We start from the raw sequence: 18504 nt of genomic DNA, 5'->3' as shown, positions 1-18504 counted from the left end.
GCACGCCTTGTACTGTGGACAGTACACTGTTTCGGCCCCTTAGGCCCCATCAGCTGCATTTAACCCACATATTAAAAATATTCAGTGCAGCATTGTTTTTGATTATTATTTTGCAATCGAGTTTGATATTTTTGAATTGGTGTCCTAAATTGGTTCAAAATTGAAGATATAAGGTTTGAAAAAGACAACGGTGGCCCTTCACAGGGTAGTAACCCTTTGGCGACCTTTTTATAGAAATTATTTGTCTCGATATAGCAATGTATGGGGCAGTTGCCCTGCTGAAAAATAGTAAAGATTAATTTGAAACTAAATTAACTACATTGTGCTATTTTTATTGCCAGGTTGTGGTTAAATCTGAAGAAAGCCTTGTGTCAAAATATAAAACTATTTTATTAAAAATGAAAATAATTTCCATTATTTTTCAATTGGATATGAATTTTAGTTAACTTGACAGCATCAAAGAACAGAGAATTTGATTACATACATGGCATTAATTCTGGGCCCAAAATTTATCAAGTTATACCGTTTACTCTTCAAAATTTCGATGAGGAAGAGCAAACCAATGAGTGTTAAAATCATTTAATATAAAAATATCGAAATTGCCTGAAAATCGTCAGCTTACTCAAATTAATTCAAACAAAATCAACTAAGAAAAATTTCATTGTTGTGTGTAGCATTGGTAAAATCAGTAAAAAAATTGCCTGTGTAACCATAACCAAATGATTTTTTTCATCAAATCCAATATCACATTATCCAGCATTCTTGAGATGTAGCAGTTGCGCGAGGCGCAACAAGTGTGCCTGGCGAGCTGATGGCAGCAGCGTCGTGTGTACCCGGCGTTCGTCCTCTCCGCTTGGTGCAAAGATGCTGCGGTAGTGTTTTTTCTCGGGCCAGTCGGTGGCGGGCAGGCGCAGCATGCGGACTCGGTGGCGTGTGAGTGATTTCGGCTGCCTAGCGGTGGTCCTGGTGGTCGGCACGTGCGTGACCGGCCCACGACCCGTCCAGGCCCAAGACAGACCTGCAGGCATCGGTGCCACCAAGTGCTACGACGACCAGGGAAAGGCCCAGGTCAGCTATTATAGAAATACCATCAATAATTTTGTTTATTTCAATTAAAATTTTTATTGGATTGCATATTCAATTTGCTTGATATACTAGACTCATGAAAATTCGTATTTTTTTAATCGTGAACCCCAGCATTTGGCATTTTGACAGAAAATTGGCACGCCTGTCCGCCCTTGAGGCGAAGCAAATTGATTTTCGCGAGCTGCAAAACAATAAAACTGGGCCACTTAGTATGGCGAGCACACAGTTGACCTTGCGACCCTGGCAGAAGAGATTTGAACGCGATTCTTATCATAATGTGTGTGTGCCCCAAATCACGCGTCTCCTAAAGCACTTTTCATCTTCTCTGCTGATTTCTTCGATTTATACAAAGCTGAAAATACAAACTCTCAATTTCATCGATAAACTATAGCAGAGCTGGAGTTATAAAATTTAAAGCGTGTTAATAACCAGCGATTGCAGATCTTTCTGTTCATTAAGCAAGTGCTGTCTATCTTTTTTAAAGGGTGATAAATTCCTACTTCCAAATCAAGCGAGCGTGTTGTGCATGAATCGCTTAAAGTGCGCGAGTCGTTGCAGGAAGAAAACTGCGTGAATGAAGGAGGTGTTAAAAAGAGACCACCTGTGCTTCAGGGAGTGGGCGGTCAACGTGTTATGTTCAGGGGAAGGACACTTTTATGGCTCTTCATTCACCAAAAGAGCTGCTGGCGCATTTGGATACAACCTCGTAAATTATCTGTTTCGCAGACCAAACCGTTCAGGAAGTCGTTGCAAGCAAAGATTTTTTTCTTTTAAAGAATAAAGGGCGTTAAATCACTCATAAGAATGAAGCAGTAGTTTATCGTGAACTTGGGCAGCCTTAATATCGCGTTTGGTCTTTAAAAATAAAATTGTCTTCAATTGAAAAAACCTTGCTACATTTCCTCTCTGACGTCTAAAATTTAAGTCAGCCGCCATAGCTGTGTTGACATCCACGTGGCCCGCTCGTCCAGGTCCATAAATAAATCAGCTTCCAGCTAAAAAACAGACTTTTTGACATTTTATTTGAATGCCGGCGAATTTTGGTCGCGGAGCCGAAACATAAATTCGGCCGTGTGCCTCCCAACGGCGTTGCCTCCGCTAATAAAATACTGCTTTTTACTTGGCGGCGTAAGCATGCGCAAGGCTAAAATTCACTGTGCGATTTTGCCTCTCATTTCGAACGGTGCTGCTGCTGCTGAATGAATGGACCTGTTGTTTTACTCGGCGGCGAATCGAGTGGGAGGACTTGATTCGCTCATGCAAAGAGTGAGAGAGGCTCCATGCGGATGAATTTTCGTCTGTCGCGTCGCAATCAGTCAGTCCGTCACCACTCTTTGCCCCCTTAAACCATATTTATCGATCTTTGGCCTGCAGCACAAGATAAATAATGAATGGGATGCCTTCATGAAGCGACGCCCTTATAACAAATTTGACAAATGTTGCAGGCGTGAGGTTAACAAAGGGCCAGCAAGCACTGCTTTTTGAAGACATTCTCTGATGCACAGAGAGCGTACTTTTATGAATGGAGTGATTTTGGTTCTGATTTTTTTTTTTAAATCAATTCATGTAAAAGAAAAATTTGAGTTAAATGAGAGTCAACAATTGATCCTTGTTGCCTCTATTTGAGTTTAAATTAAATAGTAGTAAAGCGGAAAATCGTCGAGCAAAATTAAAAATGAATTTGCTTCAAATTGATGCTTAGCTAAGGAAGAGAAAAAAGGCTGTGTTATCTTTTGCCTCCCCCAACCTTCCGGAGGAGAGTTATCAAGGAACACGCAGACCCAGCTTCCGCCCTCTTAAACTGAATCGAACTCTCTCATGGAAGCAAAAAGTCGATCAACTTTGGACATTCCCTTACATAACATTTCTTACGAATTCTTTGGCATTTTTGAGTTACGAGCTGATTCAAAATAGCCCTCTCTCTGGACCTTTCATAAGTTTAACTTGTTTGAATTTTTATTCTTTGAATAAAATGAATCATTTATATCTGGATGAGTTTTAATTATTGCTAGTTATATTCGTTTTATCTTCCAAGAGAAACATGAAATTTAAAGAACTCTTCGGTACGCTAATTTTTTGCATTGCACAGTAATTGAAAAACTGAATATAGCGACCAGCCAAGATTTGTTTAATAGAATCTGTTGTTGCGTCTTGCAGGCTGTGGGAAAAGGTCGAAAACTTCCATCCAAAGCGCGCGATACATTCTGCGATAAATGCTTAATTTTTTTCCTGGAACAGTTCCAGCAAGTGCTGCCAAAATAACAGCTTTAGAGAGCGCCTGCACACAATGCCCTTGTCATTGTCGCCAGCGTTTCCAGGAACGCGCCTAATTCGTAATTTCTGCATAGCATGTGGTCTGCACATTCGCTGCATAAAAGAAAAACACACACACACACACGTGGCAATCCCTGGTGCTGACAATCTTTGATCCTTCATATCGGTCCAATGGTTTTAGATGTTACTGACGAGAAGTGCCATGTTTTAACACATATCTTAATTTTCGCCTGATTTCGTTGGCCAGAAACCAAGTCACGCTGAAAAAAATGAACGGCTTGTCCACGCCGACAGTGCTAAATAAAGTGAAAATGTGAGACCACCCAGCACCCTCGAGAGGCCCGCGCTGGTTGAAAATTATAATCTCGCAGCTACTCTTCTCGCACATATTACACTCGCTGCTCTCTTTGGCCAGCACACATGTTGTATTCACAAGAGAAATATTTCGTCAAGCTGAGGGGATGCGGAGGACTCCCGTGGCAGAGAAATAAAGACGACGCCTGTGGAAGAAAAGTGGAGGCAAAAAGGCACATCTTGACACCAGATGTGATCGAAATACTGCACTCACGAGAGTCGAACCACTCTCTTAAAAGCTCAACTTTTACTCTCAACACCGACCCATGCAAGCGTTTTGAAAAGTTTAGGAAGCAGTGTTAATTTTTTGTGTGATTTTGTCTCCTTTGTAGAATATTAAAACCGCCGTAGGAGGGGTTCCTCCACGTCCGGCTCACATCAAACGCTTGAAACATTTATCTCTGACATGGAAAAGCGTCGGTAATTCAGAGTCATGGACGCCGCGGAAATCGATTTCGTTATCAAAAAACGTCAATTTAGCTGCCACGATGAAAAATCTGGCTTCTTTTGTTATGCTAAAGAAGGCTCGGATTTTGATCCCAGCGGTCTTTCTAATCAAAAGATTGTGTAGGCCATTTCCGTTGACTCTAGCATTTTTAAATAACAGAAAATATGTTTATCATAGTCGGCCTAATTCAGATGCATGAATCGCGAAAAATATAACAGCAATGTAAGCTTTTGTGAAATATTTTAATGGCATCGCATAATTGTTAGTTCAAAAAATTTTCCACAAGGATGAAAACAATATTATTCTACTTGCTCTTTTTGATCAAAATATTACTTTGCTTTTTCTTCTTTAAAACAAAGCTCTGCTTTATCCTTTACTACAGCAAAGAACGAAAACATTTTGATCCGGTAAGAATTCCGTTCGGAATTTCCAACAGATGTCTTTAAATTGCATTGGAAACAATGGCAGTCGGGCATGTCAATGCGAAGGAATTCTATTCTACTCCTTGTTAAACCATAAATATGCGATGGCACCAATTTCCAGTTGCAGATGGACCCCAAGTTTTATAGCGTTGCACTAAATTAAAGCAGCATGCTTGTCATGAGAGTGTAATTTTGAGGCGCAGACGGCTGGGGTGACAAGAATATCACACGGCAATGCACGCAGAGTCAGCAATTAAAGTCGGTGGCTTGGATGACATCAAGCTTACGTCACCGTAATAATTTGTACGCGGATGATACACTTCAAGCTATGATGGTTATCTCACTATTAAATGGCCTGGCCCTTTTTATTTTTACTGCTCTGCGACATCTGCTAAAATTTCTATATTTCTCCAGATTACCATGTTGCATTTTGAAATGTATCATGGTTGCTCAGCATTCCTAGAAAAAAAATACAGAGGGTTCAGTCATTCAATTCCAGTTCAATAGAGGATATGTATTTATTAAATACTGTGCATTTGGTTCCACTCGGTTGGTTTTTCTATGTGCGAACGCAAGCCATTGAAATAGATCGCAGAGTCGCCTGTGGGCTGTGAGCACGCTTTCTGAGCGAGATGAGTAATCTGATAAAATTTCCTCTTCCTATATGTGCAAGTGAACCACCGCTCGTAAAACTCAACAGACAGTGATGCTTCATTGTTTGGTCACGGCTTTTCTCTTTCGGGAATAAATCAACGTCCGCGCGCCAGAAACACACGAGCTGCGCTCAGAATGGGCTTTAAACTCTTTTCTTTATCCAGATGAATGCACACTCGTCCAAATTTAGCCTGCTTTATTGTGGCATATTCAGTTAGATCCCTTTTTCATCCAGTTCCAGGTAACCTGTATTGACAGGTGCCCACGTGATTCCTAGACATACACATTAAAGTGAGCCACACTAGATTGGATTTCAACCAAACCTCGGAAGATTTCTTTCAAATACATTGTGTGTATCTTCTAAAGATGAAAAAGCTGTATTATAAAAAGAAGATATAAGAAAGTATCAAATGATATTGGATTGAATTTTATTTTTAATAGTGGATGTACTGCGGGAATAAATCACTGATTTTTTTATTGAACCTCGACTCAACACTTTCTGTGGGCTATGAGCTCACCGGGTCCCATTAACTCCGCTGAGCAGATTACATGGGGCCCGAGTGGCTGCAGAGAAGCTTGGGCCCAATGTGGCTCTCTTTTCGCCTCCACTCATCGAAGTCTCATTGATTGAAACGCCAATCATTTATCCCTAAAGCCGCTGGAAAGGTGCGAAAACCAGCAATTGGCGAACTATTTGAGTATTTCGAGTTACTTAACTAACCACATTTGCCATCTCTTATTCGCACAAAATTTATTATTTAATATCACAGCCCAATAAAATTGAATTTTCCTATTCTCGCTGTAGTTTAATTTTTCCTGTACTCAAAATAAAAAAAAATCTTCAAGAAATTGGAATTTTTTATTTAGTTCTAAACATCTGAAAATGTTATATCGGAATAAATTAGGTTTCAGTCTACATATTACTCATATTACTTTAAAAAAGGGATTGTTAATATGAATTAATAAATAGTAGTCAAAAAAACCTTTAATGTTTTGCAAAATGCGAGTCTGACTGACTGAGGTTTAATCCTTGTGAATTAGAATGGTCATGTTGGAATTTGGCAGCGCCCTATTGTGTTACCGAAGGTGGTATGCGTGAATTGTTCATTTTCACGACCATAAAGTGGTCATTCAAGTGCGATGGTCATTTAATCCTCTTACCGGTGCACGCCTCCTCATATCCAAACCTGATTCAAGAAGAGTAATGTGTTTTCTGCTTGGCTCATCTTTTTCCATTCAGAGATCCGCTCACTAATTACGCTCCTGGTCAAAAGGGCGGGAAGGAAATCTATTGTTGATCGCAGGAATAGCAACTTTTTTAACTCAGTTTGTTATATGCACTTGAATATTATATTTCTCTGTTCGTGTTTGCTTGCACGAATCGCTTTTTAATGTAGAGCAGTTGAACATCTGGAATGTTTCATACGAAGTGAATACCCAAGCGTGCATCTCAGGCTCTCGATTTCACAGCGAGCAAGGCAATTACATGCATTCTGATTGCAGGGCTTTTGCGATTCTTAAATTGCCTTTGCTTTCGCGAACCTTTTAAATCCGTGCTCGCGAGCACACGGGCCGCATCATGCGCGAGCGGCAACTTCAAAAGCAGGTGATAATGAAGAGATTACGCCGCTTTTAAACAAGACTGCTTGGGACTACAGAGCCGCGCGCCCCGTGTATTTGCTAATGGCCATATATCAAACGTTGGCCGAGAGTGCTCAATTTTACTACGGAAAGCAATTTATTTCCCTTTTTGAAGACGCATTACCGTCAGTGCTTATCCCATTTGAATATGCAGATCTCTCACCGTTGATGCAAATCAGAAATAAAAATTTCATTTTGTGTTCCAGCGATGCGTCCCCCAGTTCGAGAACGCCGCCTACGGCATGCCCGTGGACGCGACGAACACATGTGGCACTGAATTTGGAGACATCGAGTACTGCATCCAGTCAGGACAGCCAAACGACAAACCTTGTTTTACGTGCACTGATCTAGGGCTCGATTCTCACCCGCCTCGTTTCCTCACTGACAGAAATGATGCTGATGAGCATACGTGGTGGATGTCGGACACCATGTACGAGGGAGTCAACCAAGTAAACCTCACTCTCAACTTAAGTAAGCAAGCGTAATTTTCTTCTTTGAATATAACCGCATTACAAGTGTTAACATTTATTTCATAAGCTTTTAAATCAAAGTATATTTTAGTTTAGGGTTTTTATAGAGGATTGGAGGTAATGCTTACGCGATTTTTAAAGTTACGCGCTCATTCTAACTTGTACACAAGTTAAGATGGACATGAAAAATAAAAAATCACGTTCCCTGAACGTTTCAGCCAGATAGCTCATACAGTTCTGCAGCGAAACAGCCCCTTTAAGAAACGTAAATTATAAAACTCGTAATTTTTATTTTATCTCCTACTCCAAATTGGAATATCAGGGTGATTGCTTCTGTACCCAACCTAATTTTTAATTTAAAAGCCCTAAAGGTTTGAAGCCCATAAAACACAATGGCGCGAAGCGTGCTAGATATTGAAGGTCAAATGTAAAAAAAAATCGATTTTTTTCTAACAATTTCACCGCTAAATATCGGGTGCGCGCCGTTCCCGGACCTCGGACAGGGATAAAAATAGAAAAAATGTCAGAATCGCAAAAACTGTAAATCGTTAGACTCGTCTTGACCTCCCCTGACCAGCTGAAGTTGTAAGTGATTTCCTTGAGTTGTTTTTGGTGCTGTAATGTTGCGAAGGGATGCAAGGTTGAGCACTTTCAATATCCCTTTAGCTGGTCAGAGGAGGACGAGACGAGTCTAACGGTGTCCGGTTTTTGCGATTCTGACTATTAGAACCCGAGATTTGGTGGTTGCAATATTAGCAAAAATCGAAAAATATATATGTCTATTTGAGATTATTTGACCGGCGATATCTCGCGAACTAATAATCTCATATTTTTCTCTTCAACATTAAGTTTTATAACGTTAGGGTTTCAAATTTTACATGCATACAAAAAATTTAAAATAATAAAAATTTTATTTTAAATTACAAAATTAGCTACCGTAATTTTAGAATTAAAAAATTTCGTCAAATAAAAATTGTTCCTCATGAAAAATTAGGTCGGGTAGTGAATAAATCACCTTGATGTTCCAATTTGGAGCAGAGATAGAATTACAAAAATTAAGAGTTTTAAAATTCACGTTTCTTCGGGTACCGAATTCCATTAGAACTATTTGAGCAATCTGGATGGAACATTAAATTGTTCTATTTTATATTCCTATTAACACGAAAATATCAAAATGCGTGAGTTTATTTTAAAATAACGTGTCATCGTCAATCGTATCAAAAATACACACTTTAAGAATAGAGCTAGACAGGGCTAGAATAAATCTCGAAAATTGTTTGCGCTGGAGACACCAAACACAAATATCCAGTATGATGTTAGACTACAGAGGAGGAAGAGGTCTCAAACCAATCCAAAGCATTTTATTGTGTGTACGAAAATAACTTCAAATCTCTACAGAAAACCTTAGGTGGTCACGCAGATCATAATGATGGTCTCTGTCCATCAAGCTTGGAATATGATTTCATAAATCAAATACCACGAAATAGCAATGAAATTGCGCCACACATCCTCTGCGGGCGGTTTTGTCGGCAAATTGTATAAAGGCTTTCGATGGCAACTTTTAAATCATTTGATGCCGACTGCATTTTCCTCTTTCCCATTTGATTTAAATACAAGATACCTGTAACAAGAAGGGAAATTTAATCTTTAATAATTCAATAAGCCCAGGAACAACTATGATTGTTAAAAATTAAGCGGATAATTTCTCAAAACAATATGATCAGATGATTATTTTATAACTTTAATTTAGAATGGAATGTTATTAAAACTAAACTGCAAAATTGTTCCTCTTCAAAGGTTACTTTAATACAAACTTTTTCTAGTTAAGTGGAGTGATTATGCTCCAAACAGCCTTGACGCCTTTTAATTCATGGGTTCAGGTTGGAGGGAATCTCACAAATTGCTGGAAAGAGTAGTCTACCCAACCTGCATCAAGCAAATTGTTTACTGGCGGTGTTGGGTTTCACCATCCACGCGTTTTTTTTGTGCCTGCTCATCTGACTTAATTCTAGCGAGCGCGCGGCCGCAACTTTTTCCTGTACAGTTAGAATTTATGAATCCTCCGCCGTACGTATGGCCCCTGCGCTCTCGCCAATAGTTAATACTATTAATAATAATAACAGGCTGGCGGCGCTTTTGCATATATGTATATACACGCACACTTGCTGATTACGTTTAATATACACGCGCGCACAGATTGCAGCCTTCAGTCTATACCTAATTGCCCGAATCGGCTCGACTTGTTGCAATCTGCGGCAGGGCTTTGATTTATTGCTTTCGGTGAATGACGTCTTGTCAACAATCTGGACGATTTCAGTTTTCAGGGCCATGCGCACAAATGGATGTGACAAATAATGTGTAACTAATATGAAAACGCGTCGAAACTTGATCCACCGCCATCAACATTTCAGAATTGTAATATAAATGTCTGGCAAACGTCGCTCTCGCACTTACCAGAGTACATATATATATATTATTTTCTCAAAAGACCTGCGAGTCAGATCCGATTTCCCAGGCCTTACGGACGCTGTCGTTTGTGGCTTTTGCTTCGCACAAACTTAAAAGGCGAAAAAAAACTAGATGGAAGTGCCCAAATATTTGACAACACTTCGTTTTAATGTACACTTGAGTGGAGCGAATTGCTCAACTGTCTCCAACAAATTACAAAGTTTTACTTACCAAAATACAAAATGGGATCGATATATATATTTAGTATAAATGGTTGCTCTTCCGAGAGCTACTCTCACAATAAAAGCTCGCACCGTTTTTATTTTGCTATCCAGGTAAGGTCTCAAGATGCCAAAAACAATGTGCAAATCGATTTGCATATTTAGCCCCCATTGTTTCCAAGTTTCCCGTGCAATATTTTGAAATTCACGTTGAGAGCAGGGGAAGAAATCGTGTCTGTCATTATCAAAGCAAGCCTTTTGAGTCGAGCTGAATGCAAAAGTTGAGAAATCCATCACGCCCATCTCCTCCTTGTGCCGCTCTTGCACCGGCTATTTGCATATTATTTTCCGCTCTCGCCCGCCTTATTGACATGTCCCGTCTATCTGTGCTGTGTTTTCCGAGTCGGTTCTGCGTACACCGTGCAGGTTTAATACGATGTTTATGCAAATTGATTATAGATTGAGAGAGCTGCCTTTTCTGGGGGAAATAATAACGCTCGCCTGTTATATATTATGCGATCCTCCGTACGCGAACATAACACGAGCCGAATAAATATTAAAAATTGAGCCACACACGACGAAAAGTCGCGGACCAGCATTTTCTTGTTAAATTTATGGCGTGTAGTTGGCCCGTGCATATCCCCTCGCCAGAGGAACCATGTTTATTAAATTTGGAGCAAATACTCGATGATGAAACACTGTAAAGGGACTGGTCATTAATTATTGGACGTCATCTTGAGTTTAAAACATAATGAAATTCTGCAAATCAATTTTAACTAGATTACGAGAGGGAAATCTAATATTTCTGCCATTAACTTGATCCTTTTTTCAATAGTTAATTTCCTTTCAAATATAATGGGACAGAAATATGTTAATTTGGAATTGAGATTGAGGATTCAACATTTTCTTAGAACATTTTAAACTTTTCAATTTAATTTGTCAGTTACCATCAGCAGCTTGCATGACCTTGGATCAGATTTCAGAAACACTCTAATTCAATGATTAAATATTATTAATTACTCACTTTAACAGAGATGTATCTAGAGGAAAACTTGCTGCTTTAAGCAAGTCAAATAAATTATTAAAATTCCTTTTATTTACTAAATGAGACAGTACATTAACTTTTTATGCCATCGTAAACTCTAAATAATTATTTCCCAGCTTGCGGTATAATGTCCTTGTTTCTACTCTCTATTACTTCTTTTAGGCTTCCATTCATTCCCTTACTGGTATCACACACATCATAATTATGTTCATCTTTTCCTTTGACCGCAGCTGCTCAATAAATAATTCTACTCAACACCCAGCAAAATAGGTCCTGGATAATCTATTACACCAAACAGCAAATGGAACTGTGTTTCATCCATCTCTTACTCGAAAATATTTTTCACGTGATCATTTTTCATCTCGCTGCTCGACGCGGGGCATATTTCTCCTGATATATTTTACAGCTAATAATTCCACTTGTCAAGCTGGTGTCGCGCTTTTTTATCTTTTTCCCCGTTCGCTCAAGCCGATTTTGCGGTGTCCGTTTCATTCAATAACACACAGCGGCGGTTTGGCTTTTGCGCGCGCCGTGGAAGCTCAGAATCAGGTGTTCGAACAAAATCACGACCGAAAAGTGTTCGCGCCTGCTGCTATTTATTTGCGAGACGAAGACAAGTAGTGTCTCGGGTTAAAATTAACTGCATGAGTCATTCATTTATAAATTTGGACGTGCCAGAGGCACGGCACATAGCATTTTTGCCCGTTTTTCTCGCGAGTCACGTAATAACTCATTTTGATTTATCGACGAGCATCGCGAGCGCCATTAGATCTTTTTTATCGGTCGCTTTGCCATAATTCAAAAAATTGTATTACACGAACCCGCGTGTTTGAGAATTCATCTCTGGCAATTGTTGAGGCACTTGCTCGCATATTACTCGAATACGTGCTGGGGCTGCATATTTTCTTTTATTGCGCGCGGCCGGTGCAGCCCAATCAGATGAATGATAAAATAATGGAACAATAAAGAATGGCGCCATAAATCGTCACTTGTTCAGCGCGCGCAGTTCAATGCTGCGATTTCACCGCTTGACAATCTCAATGAAGGGCTACGGACTGCCATGTCGTTTGTTAGACTTTTGAATAGTTCTGAAATGGGATTCCAAGTCAGCTGTCAAACGGCTATAGTGATGCTACTTTTAGGACGAATCGGCTTACTGACTATTTAAAACAGTCTATAGTTTTTATTTTATTTTGACAAGTAAATATCTTTTCCAAAATTTTTCTTGGAAAAATGCTTTATATGATATGAAAAATGACTTTTTTTGTTCACATAGATCAATGTTCTTTGGTGCAGATTGAATTTAAAATTATGTTTAAAAGAAAATGTAAAAAATTAACAAGTTATAAGCGTACAGTTTCAATACAAAACGTTTTCAAATAAAATAATTACATTGTATCTTCGTGTATTGGTTTGCTTATTTTCTTGTCAGTTATATTAATCTGTTTAAAATGTTCGTCGTCTAAAGAAATATCCAGTCCGTACCTATCCACCTCAACAGCTCAAAAATTATTGCGTATCATTTTGCAGGACGCACAATAAAGCAAAGAATCCTGTTCTCTTTAAAAAATGAATTGTTTCATATAATGCCAGAGGATAATATTTTAGAGTAAGTTTATTATGGCAATTAATCATATTCACGTCGCATGGCTTATTTTGAATCGGTGCCAATTCTTCTGAAAAAATGACACGCTTCAATGCTCTCTAGTTGTATAAGTGAATAAAAGAATTCTGTGTATGGCTATACACTGGCTGAGCGAGGTGAGAGACACTTTGTATTTTATTAGCATTTAAAGTCGGTGTGAAAATAAAAGCCTATACAAGGCGGTCGGTTGATTACGCGACGCGGCCGGCAGCCAAACACGTCTCTTGTTTTGCTCATTAGGCGTGAAATAAACGCTGGCGATGCACTGCATACGGACACTGTACACACATACACACACGGCTCTTTCTTCCACTCCATACTCGATCTCACGAAAAATCCACTTGACTGCTTCGGCGAGCCAAATAAATTATGGCCAGCGAGAAGAACAGTGTGTGAGTAAGAGAGAAAGAGAGAAATAGGTGCATTGAATAATAAATAACAAATGAGAATGACCAGCGGCAACACACTATTGTATTTGCACAGAGCTCGTTGGCATTCTTCATTAAGATTGCTGATAAAAAATTGTAAACGCAAAATAATGGAAGGAATTTCATTCTTTATTTTCCACACGTATCTGAAAATTGTAAACTAAATAGAGTATTCATTCAAATTTCAGAAAAGTCCTTCGACATCACCTATGTGCGACTAGTTTTCTACTCGCCAAAGCCAGAGAGTTTTGCTATTTACAAGCGGACAAAAGAGGATGGTCCTTGGATACCTTTCCAATACTATAGGTAAGTTCTCATCTCGCAGTAATAGTTTACTCTTCTTGGCCTCTCCTGTTCTTGCTCAAAATCTTCAAAGGGGAATTGGTACAGCACTCACTCGAAAGGGAGCGTGCGAGCAGCACAAGATCCAGACGATCAAGTTTCGTTTCCTTTGCACAGACACAGAGGGCGACTTTAATATAATAAATGATGCAAATTAAAGCATTTAATTTAAAAATATATTCCTACTGTACCTATAAGTTATAGAAAATTTACATTAAGTTAAATTATAGAAAATTAACAAATAAGTAATATTATATTGAAACTTATTAACAATATGTATGCAAATTATTTACATATATGTTTTTTAGATGATATTTTATTTTTCATGAGAACTTTATTTTTAAAAATTTTCAGTTTTTTTTTAAATGATGTTATTTTTTATAAATATATGTGTGTTCTCTAAACCATATCAAAATGATTTAATTTTCATAAACTTACATAGGACTCCCTCTATAAAAATATATGAGCAGGTTAAACACTAAATTTGCCTATCCATTGTTTAATTAACTGATACTTTTTCAGCGCAACATGTCGCGATACTTATGGCTTGACTGATGACAATTACATCAGCACGAAAGACGAGTCTAGGGCTGTCTGTATTTCTGAGTTCAGCGACATTTCACCCTTGACAGGAGGAAACGTGGCCTTCTCCACGTTGGAGGGTAGACCGTCAGCCAAAAACTTTGACAGCAGCCTCGAACTCCAGGTTTTCTGAATTTTGAGACATCGCTAGGCTCGCAACTAAATTTGAAATTTTTCCAGGAATGGGTAACAGCCACCGATATTAGAATCACCCTGGATCGCTTGAATACGTTTGGAGATGAAGTTTTTGGCGATTCGCAAGTACTAAAATCATACTTCTACGCCATTTCGGAATTTGCTGTCGGCGCTAGGTAAGAAATTGATTGCAAAAATAATAGGATCGATCTTCAAAACGATTTTTTGGTTATTTAATTCCATCATTATGTTGTTGCTATTTTTAGGTGCAAGTGCAATGGTCACGCGTCAGACTGCACAACCTCGTCAAGCACTGACCATTTGCAGCGGCGAGTCTGCGTTTGCCAGCACAACACCGCTGGTCCAGACTGCAACGAGTGTCTGCCCTTCTTCAACGACTTGCCCTGGGCCAGGGCTTCGGCCACCAACGCCCACGAGTGTAAACGTGAGTACCGCGCCGATTCAATTTTACTCCTCCTTTGTCATTTAGTCTGCTAGACATTATTATGTGTATGGTGAATAAGGAAAGAAAGAGCAGCCAGCAGGTGACCGTTTGCATGTGACTTTTGCCATGTGTGGATGTGAACGGTATCCAGCGTAATTATTGAATTTGTGCATGGGCGGAGTGCCTTATTTAGCGCTGAGAGTGATCTCGAATAGAATTTTGCAAAGGGAGGAATCGGTTCGTTTTGCCGACAGCTGGAGATCCCACATCACATGTGCAAACAATAAACAGTTTTAGGAGAAACCCATCCAGAAAATTTAATACCATCTGGTTGCAATGAATTACATTTTTAGTAAAAAGCGATCCCCTCGAGGTTGATCTGGATTTGCAAGAGAAAAAAAAAGGCAAAAAACAGTTTACTTCACAAAAAATAAACTTGATATTCAAGCTTATTTTTCTGAAAGCTCCATCGTCATTACGGAATGAGTTGCAATTATGCGCGGAACGAAACGCCTTCCAGGTTCACGCGATAATTAAATGAGATAAAATTAATTGAGCTATTAAGCGGAAAATGCCATGGCATCAATCAGGCAAAAAGTCGCGATCCACTTTACGAGAGAAATTTCAGCAGCGGAGGCGCGCGCAGCGTTCGTTGCAAATGCGATTGTTGCAAATAATATTGAGCTTTTAAAAGGGCCCCGCCGTCGAAATAAAAGCAGTTGCTTTTCAACCTGAAATTAGTGCCTTAAATGGAGTTCCATTATGTATTAAGGCAATTACCTTTCTTGAGAGCCGTTCTGTGAAGAGCCGCCAGCGGGATTGGGTGGCCAACTAGGACACACAGCCGCACTGCTCTGCTTTTCCTTTTGCACACACACACACACACACACACATATGAAAAACTCTTGCGCCGCAGTGCAGGAGCTCGTACAAGCAATAAAACGCGTGTTGGCAGAGTTAAAACTAATTTCCAGCTCATCCCAACTTTCCTTTTCGAAGGATCCACTGCTCTTTTTGGAGACTTACGCCAATCCACGTTTTGTAAAATCGTAGGTTGTGGCTGACTTTAAGAAAAAGACACTTTGATTCGTATCTGCTCGCTCGGTGGACACTTTTATTTCCATGAACCCATATAGGAGTTGTGTGGCTAATGGTCAACTGATCTCAGTTAGGAAATCAGAAGCCACGGCCACGTGGGCCTCCCGCAAAAGGATATACGTAGAGGGAACCTAAATGGCCCCTAGGAGGTTATTAAACCTGCGAAATAAAAAGTCTCGCACTTTTACGAGAGGGTGCGTAGGAGTCCGCGCGCGCACTCAAAAGAGCACACACACACACACACACAAACACACACTCGCACTGTAGCACACTGACCAACACTATTTTCCCTTTAACATTGATTCCCTATAAATAAATTAGCAATTTACCGTAGTAACATTGTCCCACTCGTTTTACAGCTGAAAACACTACAACAGAATATTTATTTCTTGAATTGACTGGTTTAGAGCAACAATGATATTATTTGTTGCTTTATCTATGTTCTTATTTTATGCTCCCTAGCAGGCGCATACTAAAATTTTCGTGTATCTTATTTTTCAAGTGGGCTAATTTTTCTTTTGAAAGGAAAAGCTGTGCTGCGGTTTCTCTTGATTTTATTAATTGCTCGTGCGGCAGTAAATTCTTTGGCAGGCACCAAGCGCAAGGTATTTTAACTATGAAAAATGCTGAGCCGCTATAGCATCCGACACAGCGATTCACCTCGCTCCGAAAATGGCAATTTGCACACCGCCGCGCTCACCAAATGCTAGTGTGCGCTGATGTAACGAGGCTGCAATACACTGCTGCTGGATTTTACCTTTGTGATTCATGTTCGCGGCTCGCAAAAGGTTTATCTCTTTGGTTTGCCGAGTGGGAAACGATTATAAGTGTATTTATTGCCCCGCGGCAATTTGCATTTCAATTTGCACCTTGATTTATTCACGGCCGCACGAAACACCAGAGCGCCTAGCGAGATTAAAACTTTTGGGCTTCTGCGCCGCGCGCGTGTGCGGACTATCTCATATATGCATGTAAACCAGAATCAAATTTATACTATACCGCGGACTGCCGGACTACCATAAATTTTTACAGTCGCGGCAGCCATAGGTGTTGATGGGTTGACGGTAATTATTGACCCATAAATTTTAGATCTGATCCTGCAATTACTCGACTGTTAAAATCTCTCTGGCTTTTCCACGCAATTACATTTCAAGTTCCCATCATGCTCTTTACTTGGCTGTTGCAAAAACATGTGATTCGTATTTGCAAAAAGGGAAATAATCCTTTATTGCCCGGAGAATGCTTTACTTTGATTGGCTTTGCGTTAAAAATTTGTTACCGGCTCTTCAGAAAACGTACATAAAAAACCCTAGACTCTATCATTTCGAGTCTGTTTTCATTAGCAATACCCAATATAAGGTTGAATGTTATTTCCAGGCCTCTGTTCTCTGCTACCTTTCTTCAGATTTTTATGTTGCTATATTCATGATTCGGCAATTTATCAGTGGCTTCAAAGAAGCAAAATACAAGAAAATAAGAAATGCATTTCTCAAAATTTATCCTTGAGTTTGATCGCGCATGGGCGTGCACGCTGGCTGCGTACAGAGAATCGTCGTGCATTTCGTCGAATATTGAGCTGGCTTGGCAAATCCGTTCTACATGGTAAACGATCACAGAGGCGCACGAGTTTTCCTCTCGCAGATCAAGCGAGCAGCAGTGAGAGGCGATATTGACGATTACCGGCGTGGGTGCAGCTGGAAGAAGAGATAAATCTGAATAAAAGCGGCAACAGCAGTTTGATTGGAACACGCGCGCGCGGCTGGCACTATAAAACCGCGTGCATTGGCGCCACACATAAAGCCCAGCAGAGAGCCAGCCGTCTTGACTGACTCACTCTCGGCCGCGGTTCGCAATAATTAAGAGACGCGAGGCGCGCCGCCAGGGCCTTCGAAAGGTCAAAGTCAGCCAGACAGACAGGGGCGACGCCTCCGTTCTTTGTGACCACTCGTATACTATTCTATACAATTGTATTTTACTCATTCATATAGGAAATAAGTTCTTGATTTGTCATAAATGAGTTATACCCTGATAGCCTCGATAGAAAGATTTTTCCAAATATTTTGGTTACTTTTTAGTTTCATTAAATTTTTTATTTTAAATTTTGGCTGACCTCACGAGCAATTTTGTAGATTTAGTTCCGTTTTTATGCTGTATTATTTGGCAATAAATCGCACATTTAGCTAAGTAATTCTTGCTTCTTAAAAATCTGTTTATAACAAAATTTCGCAGACCGCCACTGTTTAGTGTGTCCATTTGAATGCCAATATACATATACAGTGAAAAACTTTGCTTATTATTAAAGCAAAGTGACGTCACGCACCTGTCCCGCTAGTCATTAAAATATTATCCAAATATGGAGCGCTGGCCCACGAATATTGATTTGCAGACCCTTTGAAAATGAAACGCCAAGACCTTTACGTAAGTTATTAACAATCCAGCCATAAAATTTGATTTAGCTTCATTCCGTCGACAGGTTGGTTTAATTGGACTGATTTGCTGTTTTGATTTATTGCGGCGATTCCAGATAAATCTAGGAGGGAACGACGTTTTACAACTGCTCTGAGCAAACAAGCGCGAGAATACTTTGCTCTGCTCTCTCGTCAGTTTTGACAGGCGGTTCCCTCTTGGAGAGTACAGCTCGCGGTGACATTCTTAAATTCTTTGTTCTTCCCTCTCGTTCTCAGGATTGAGCCTCGCTGTGTGACTGCGAGAAAGGAGTGCGTCTGCCTTGTCGCTGCAGCCGCGGTGCTTTTGGCCACTTATTTG

The 18504-nt window shown here is 39.8% G+C and overlaps 1 protein-coding gene across 1 annotated transcript in view; it reads left to right on the top strand.

Annotated features, from left to right (window-relative positions):
- The first annotated feature begins 878 nt into the window (after positions 1 to 878).
- LanB2 (laminin subunit gamma-1) overlaps positions 879 to 18504 on the top strand; it is a 32037-nt gene continuing 14411 nt past the window's right edge. Inside the window, exons 1-6 of the mRNA XM_065484318.1 lie at positions 879 to 1068; positions 7086 to 7350; positions 13325 to 13442; positions 14001 to 14184; positions 14241 to 14371; positions 14462 to 14640. Of these exons, the coding sequence (XP_065340390.1) occupies positions 916 to 1068; positions 7086 to 7350; positions 13325 to 13442; positions 14001 to 14184; positions 14241 to 14371; positions 14462 to 14640 (1030 nt within the window). The 5' untranslated portion in view covers positions 879 to 915. The remainder of the gene's footprint in view (positions 1069 to 7085; positions 7351 to 13324; positions 13443 to 14000; positions 14185 to 14240; positions 14372 to 14461; positions 14641 to 18504) is intronic.

The sequence above is a fragment of the Cloeon dipterum genome, chromosome 3 (assembly GCF_949628265.1).
Source record: "Cloeon dipterum chromosome 3, ieCloDipt1.1, whole genome shotgun sequence".
NCBI classification, from domain to species: domain Eukaryota; kingdom Metazoa; phylum Arthropoda; class Insecta; order Ephemeroptera; family Baetidae; genus Cloeon; species Cloeon dipterum.
This window is presented reverse-complemented; position numbering and strand designations above follow the sequence as displayed.